Source organism: Epinephelus moara, chromosome 17 (assembly GCF_006386435.1).
Source record: "Epinephelus moara isolate mb chromosome 17, YSFRI_EMoa_1.0, whole genome shotgun sequence".
Lineage (NCBI taxonomy): Eukaryota > Metazoa > Chordata > Actinopteri > Perciformes > Serranidae > Epinephelus > Epinephelus moara.
Window position 1 is genome coordinate 17,516,791 of NC_065522.1, and position 7,512 is coordinate 17,524,302.

Here is a 7,512-nt window from a genome sequence, read left to right on the forward strand (position 1 = left end):
TACGGATCATTAGTAGGAAGAGATAGGAAAAAGAAACAGAGCTGTGACAGCGGCGAGGGGCAAAGACGGAGGAACACAAAAAGGTACGATGCTGGAGTTACAACAAACAGGGACTCTGGGGAGTCGACATGAAAGCGAATAAACAAAAGAACAAGGAAATGCCTTGAGGAGGAAGAAGAAAGGAGAAAACACACAAATAAGGTGTAAAGGTCTCTTTGACTGAACCACCTGACACGTTGGAGATAACGGCGAGGTGTAACACACTTCTTCCACCAATCAAGCTTATCCGTGGTTGCCACAGCAACACCAACAGGATCCGTCAGTCAAGAAGCTAATCAAAGTGGTTTTGTTTGACAAAAGCGGCTAATGACATAGCAACCACTGATATAGCTGAAGGACATACAGTACTGTAAGTTTGACCCAACTCAGGATGTTGCAATCTAACTAATAGAGGCTGGTGGCTGCTTTTCAAGTGTCATATCACTAATCCCCAGCTGCTAACATCTGGCTGGGCTAGCTTACTTTCCTGTGAAAATGTCTTTTAGCCATTTAGCAAAATACAAACTATGGAAAATACATGCAACCCCCTGAGCATTTTAGTTTGGAATTAGTACTTGAATCTTTAGTACTTGAAAGTTTTAGCTTTAAAAAGTTGCCTTTTTCACACCTGGTACTATCATGTGTCTTGGCTGATCCAATCACAAGTGGACATTTCTAAGTACAATTGTACGCATGGTGATCCAATCATTTAAACCGTTGCTAATGTGGTCTGGAATGCATTTGACCCCATATCTTTTGCACTGGAAAAGATGCATCCAACAGGGACTACGTCATCAATGCAGGACGTTTGTTTTGGTAACAGCATGCTAATGATCTATGACTTGCCCATTTTACTCCGAGTTGGATGAAGTGTTGCATGACCGTCCATTGTTTTGCCCTTCGGAATAAAACACGTTGGCAGCACAGTGGTGTAATGGTTAGCATTGTCGCCTCACAACAATAAGGTCCTTGGTTTGGTTCGAACCTTGGGGTGGGGGAGCCCTTCTGTTTGGAGTTTGCATGTTCTCCCCGTGTCAGCGTGGGTTTTGTCCAGGTGCTCCGGTTTCCTCCAATGAACTGGAGGACTGGTGACTCTAAATTGCCCGTAGGTGTGAATGTGAGTGTGAACGGTTGTCTGTCTCTATGCGTCAGCCCTGTGATAGTCTGGCACCCTGTCCAGGATGTACCCTGCCTCTCGCCCAATGTCAGCTGCGATAAGCTCCAGCCCCCCCGCAACCTCTCACAGGGTAAGCTGTTACGGAAAATGGCAAGAATGTGGACATATTATATATATGCAAGGAGCCCAAAAAGCATCTACCTCATAGACCACCATTGTAAAAGACACATCTCCATTGAACTAAATAGGCACCATCTTGGCGTCAGGTATCTACCGGTAGTTATTATTACACATCTATGGCAGGACCCTTTCACCTTGTAGCATAAGTGACGTAGGCAGTAATGAAATCTGAACACAAGTGTACAGCTGGGGACGCATGATAGACAAGTGTGAATGGCGACATGCCTCGGCTGTCCACTTGTGTTTGGATCATCGAAATGCATGTTTTCGATGCATGTTTCCCCCTAAACAAACCAAAAGAGGACCTAACTCGAAAGGAGTAGCTGGTAATCAGAAATTAAATTGAAATTTCAACTAAATAAATGATAAAAAAAAGTAAGAGACAATATAAATAATCCTGGCTTAATCAGAGGACCAATGGTGTATCAACCTGGTATCCTTCTTATAACAAATCTAATAGAGGTGTTGGTAAAGTATCAGTATGCATCAAGTAGGGCTGCCAATTCTTCAGAAAGGTATTTGTTTCTTAAGAGTGTAGGTGATCTTTTCAAGTGGAATGCAGCTGTTCATTTCCCAGAACCACCTGGCTATGGGAAGATGGGTATCAGACTTCCACGTCATGGCTATGCACTTCCTGGTAATGCTCAAAGCTTGTTCCAAAAACCTCTTTGGAAGTTCCATAGAGAAGCACTAATGGTTGTAAAGTTCCCCAATAGGCAAATTTGTGGGTCCAATGGAAAAGCGAATCCTAAAAGTTTTGTTATGGCTTCACTGAAGTCGCATCGAAATCCATGTTACTACCAGGTGTAAACAGGTTTGATAAAATGCTGTTGAGCCCATACCCTAGAGTGGAACCCAAACTTCTCTATCAGGTAAAAGATTTGTGTATGTGTGTGTCACTAAAACCAAGACTGTCGGATACAGCATGTACAAACACACTGTTTTAGAAGGGTGTTTCGAATATTTTATCCACTATTTATATCATTAGGCTAGACTAATTATCACACAAACTACAGCCTCACAATTGACCATAAAATAGAATCAAAACTCTACATCATCAGAACATAACAGCCTTCATGACGGGAGGATTTATAGCCAGGCCGATGCATTCGACTGTGTTAGCTTTAGCTAAATTACACTGGTATATAATGAACAACATACAAGGGAAGTAATAAACGAACCTTGAAAGATACCACAGTTGAAGTGTGCTCAATCACACGTAGAGCAATCCAACCTTATTCCCATTCACAGGATAGAATCGACCATATATGGTCTCATTTCATGAGTCGTGCTCAAGCTGCACAAAAGAAACGACAGCAACTGAGAAGAATTAACCCTGAAATCTCAGAGACATGTTCTTTTTATTATGTGTGCTCTTACAGATGGGGATAGACGCTTTTGTGGTGACACTACTGGGGCCTTATCGACAAACTAAGCAGGGTAGATTTGATTTGTATGGTGGAATCTGCATCGGAGTATGACTGCTTTAACACGCAACTATCATTTAGAGCTTTGGAATTAAATTTGCTCATTTTACAGGCAATTAAATCTGCAAAGTGCAAAGTTTAACCACATACACAGGATTACTATGGAAACAGGAGATATAGAATCAACTGCTTTTACTCAGGGTAATCATATTTATGCACACAGCTGCAACATGTGTGACCTTCTCACAACACCTCCTGGGCCATTACTGCACCTTGTAATTTTAATCAAGTTGCCTGATTAAATAAGCGCAAGGTTTCCTTCTGGTTGGGTAGCCGTAGAGGGGCATATCATCAGAGCAAAGAAAGCACACGTGTGCTGTACATATGCCGCATACGCACAACATATAGCGATGCAAAGGTCAGGTTCTGCACCAACGGTCATACTGTAGCCGCACCCCTGATGGTGTTTTTCTCGTGTCTCTTCTCCAGCTAAGAGATGTTGTCAGACAGATCAGTGTATTCATTAGAGCAGGACTAATTACATCACAACAATCAGCCCCAGCAGACCTGATCTGCACACATACACTCACACACACACAGAGGAGCTCTGAAGTGGATATGCACACAAGAGCACATTAACACATAAACTTACTCATCTGCAAAATGTGCACACAGTCAAACAGAGCTCTGAAGTGCACCCACACACAAATCTGACTGATTCAACCCTTTCCCTCTCTCGTTTCTTAGAGTCAGCTGCATTAAACAACCCAAGCGAGCGCACACACACAAGTACGTGTCCGTCTACCCCAATCCCGCCAAATCACACACACAGCCCTGCACGACTGATCAACAAATCACTGGAGTTTGATTTATTTCCTGGACAGCTGAGTGACCTGAGGACCAACATGTGGACAAGTTTGCAAGCAGAGAAAAAGCGCACGTCATGCAGCTCCTTGTCATCAGGTGCAGAGCTCTGGTAAGGCCCCAAAGCATTTATTGCAAGCGAAAGGCTGACGTGTTTCCTCGCACCACTTCTCCTTCTCTTTCTTCCTTTATTTCAATAGTCTATTGTCCTGTGCACGACAGGTTTGGCTGAGTTGGCTGCGCCCCTCGGTGCATCCAGTGCGCACAGCAGTCCACGGCGATGTGGCGCACAGATGATGACTATTGCTATTCGCTGCATCTTACGAACATCTCTCCCACTGCTGGGTATAGAGGCAAACACTGCCAACCAAGTTGCTTTGCAGCCCCCAATCTCTTTCTTTCTGTCCCTCTCTCATGCACGCTCTCTACACTACAAAGGCGCTCGCACATGATTACCGATTTGCCGACGCCGCAGTGCTCGCCATCGGCTTGACCCACTGCTGATCTCTCCTTCATCTTGCAGTCGGATCTGTAAATTTTTCCGCGCCCCATCTGCATTCTACTGTAAAATCATTGGCTCTTCACGTAGGGTGACCATATTTTGATTTCCAAAAAAGAGGACACTCGGCCGGCCACGACATACCCTACTTAAATGATACTCGCAGTTTACTCAAAGATGCCTTATAATTTTAATATATTTAAAATTTATATGTATGGATAGAAAATTCAGTTATATTACAAAATAATATCTCTCAAAGACAGAAATTCAGGTAGGCCCCAATAGGGGACACATACACACACTAGAGTGTGGTGATCCGAGCCCGACGGTACTCGACGGGTCGGCCGTGTTTGGTCAGAAATGTAGCTATAAATTGTATTCAGGCTCGGGTCGGATTCGGTCAGCTTTCAGTGAAAATGTAGTGTAAAAATAAATAAAATCCTATTGTCTGTCCTGTTTATTGCTTGGGCACTGTTATTTACGTGACAACACCTGAACATAACACACACAGACACACATTGGCTGTTTGTTTCTACCTCTCCCCTCGCTGGAAGTCTCGGACCTCCAGCCGCCCGCCTCCGCCTTGATTAAACGCTGAAAATAAAATAAAAGAGGGAGACAGGTTTTTCCTATTTTATCTTATTTTGTTTTATTTCTCCCTCTCCTCTCGCTGGAAGTGTCGGACCTCCCGCCTCCCGCTCCCGTCTCAAACATGGAGATCACCCTCTCCGCTGAGCACCCACGGCGCACGCCCGGCCTGTTAAATAGCCTGTAACTACTGTGTGACACAAACTCAGTGCTTTGGTCATTAAATAATGTCGGGCTCGGTTCGGGTTCGGACAGAAATATGCTGCCCGTGCCGCACTCTAACACACACACACAAACACATGGAAAACCGGACATTATCATCAGTTTATAAAAACCCCCCGGACGCCCCGGACGCCCCGGACGGGACGTGAAAAGTGGACATGTCCGGGCAAAAGAGGACGTTTGATCAGCCTATCTTCACGGAAAGGTCAGCGTCAAATGGGGTCGAAGTTCAACAAAATTGAACTTTCGGCGTCGCGTCAAAATGCCAGTGAAGCCCACAACGCAACGCCGAAGTCGCAAAAGTACCCCGATGTCAGCGTTAACGCCAGCTTCCATAGGAAAACAATGGCACAGCGGGCATCAAGAGATTTTTAACGCTTAATGCTCCTTGTTACGTCACTTTCCCTCGTTCAGTCCCCATCAAAACGCCTGCCATTTACGCACCAGAGCCCAAACTCAGCAGGTTGGGTCCGGCCCAATCTGGCTCGAGCATGAGTTAGACGTGATTCAATGTAGTGAACATTAGCTGCCACTGATAAGGGCAAACAGGGAAGATGAAGCTATTTAATACGACCAACTTCTCTTCTTCTTTGCAATGACAGAGTACAGGAATAAATATCTATGTGCTCAGAGAAAAGTTCCTCCTATTCATGGTACTGACAGTTTGATTGATTCTTTTGTATTTAAATGCTGCAAAGTTATGAAAGCTACACATTTCTAACAGGACATTATGTGACTGTCGGAACATTTATTGTTGTTTTGTTTGAGAAGCTGTGAGTGTTTTATTGTTCATGGATCCAGTCTGACTTCAGACTACTGTTTAAGGCTGAGAAGATCAATCTATCACTTCTTTTTTCTCAGTTATCTGATTCATCCTGCAACCTATAAAATAGAACTATAGACAGAGTGATGTCTTGAGTATCAAACACTCAACCACCCCTCCCGGATATTGTCTTAATGTCAACAAATCTCACGAAAAGACCGAAACAAACAATGAATTGATTCTACTGACAAGTACTTTCTGTATACTCAAAGCCTGACACAGCTTGTTTCTCTTTTCAAGTGTTCCATAGCTATTTAAAATCTATTAAAAAATCATAAATGAGCAACAAAGTAGAAAAGAGTCCCTACTATATACTACTATAATGTTTCTTATTCGGGATGTTCTTAACAACTTCCCAAAAGAGAAAACACTTAGTAAACACACGAAATTGAGCACAATTTAATCCATACGTTCAAATATTGTCCGAATAAATATTGCATATACCGTCAGAGCTACTCGAAATTGTAAGATATTCTTCATTAACCAAAATAAAATAATAAATAAATAAAAGCTAACAAATAACATTTATTGGAAACAATATGCTTTGGGGAAAAAAGATCTTGAAATGTGTCTGGTTATTATGATCGCATTTTTGCTGCGTGAACACAACCACATCAAACAATAATATTTTTAATAATAAGTTCATTCAGCATGTATTTTTGGTGCCGACTGAGGACAACAGCAAAATTTCATAAATTAGTCGACTTGACTATTGACTATTTGACTATTTGTGAAGATTTATTTCTTCAATAGAAACCAATGGGCTGAGTGTTTCAGAATGAGCAGGAGAGAGGTGAACGAACACATTGTTAGTTTTGTTCTTTCCACAGAATGTTATTTTTGTAAAGATAAAATATAAAATTGAAAAGTGACTTAAAAGTTTGTACTCTACTGACATGATCTCTTCCATCTCCAGCAGCACATAAAATGGCACATGTGTTACCACACAGACGCAGTGCAAATACAGAATTAGCCAGTTCAAATAGTGACTTTAAACCAACACTAAATCACTACACACCCACTGCTGGAGGTTTTTGAGCTACTTTAAATCTGTCAGAACAAAACCACAATCAGAACCAAGACCTATCATCTATTGTCTCTCTCACACACTGACCTGTCTCACCAGGCAGCCCTCCTGTAACTTCTCAATGTGACTGGACTCCAGTTGGTCATCGTGGCTGAGTTGGTCGTCGTCCTCATGCTCTCCCCCCTCGCAGCGAAACAACAGGGGTGCTATGCAGCACCCACTGGGCTGACACAACCCCGGCATTGGCAGCGCTCACTGATGACCTCACTGTCTGTTCTAGTGAAGCACTATAGTAATATATGTACCTCCAGTAGCTCAACCACTCTCAGACGTAAATGGAGACAAAGTTGATCTCTCTATTCAGATCCGTCTTTACCCATCTTTCTCTTCTTCTACTACTTTAAAAAGGTTTTTTCTACCTTTCCTACACAAACTTTCCTCTCAGTATCGCTCCCTCACACACCCAGCCTCAGCAGTAACTCTCCTTTCACAGCAGCAGCTCCTCACACAATACATTCCTACTTCCTCACTCTCAAACTTCCCCTGCCAGGTAGCCACGCCCCCTCAGGTGTGCTGTATGACACACCTCTTTCATCTGTGTGTGTGTGCGCCTCTCTCTCTCTCTTTCTCTCTCTCTCTTTCTCACACACACACACACACACACACACACACGCATATCCTGGAGATAAGGCGGAAAATGCAAACAAGCTCTTACCCTGTATGGCA

At 43.2% G+C, this 7,512-nt stretch overlaps 1 protein-coding gene across 2 annotated transcripts in view; it reads right to left on the bottom strand.

The window, feature by feature from the left end:
* Positions 1–7,279, bottom strand: part of si:dkey-172j4.3 (diacylglycerol kinase delta) — a 60,210-nt gene extending 52,931 nt beyond the window's left edge. For both annotated transcript variants that reach the window (XM_050066547.1, XM_050066546.1), the window contains exon 1: positions 6,874–7,279. In XM_050066547.1, the coding sequence (XP_049922504.1) occupies positions 6,874–7,029 (156 nt within the window). In that variant the 5' untranslated portion in view covers positions 7,030–7,279. The remainder of the gene's footprint in view (positions 1–6,873) is intronic.
* Positions 7,280–7,512: the final 233 nt, after the last annotated feature.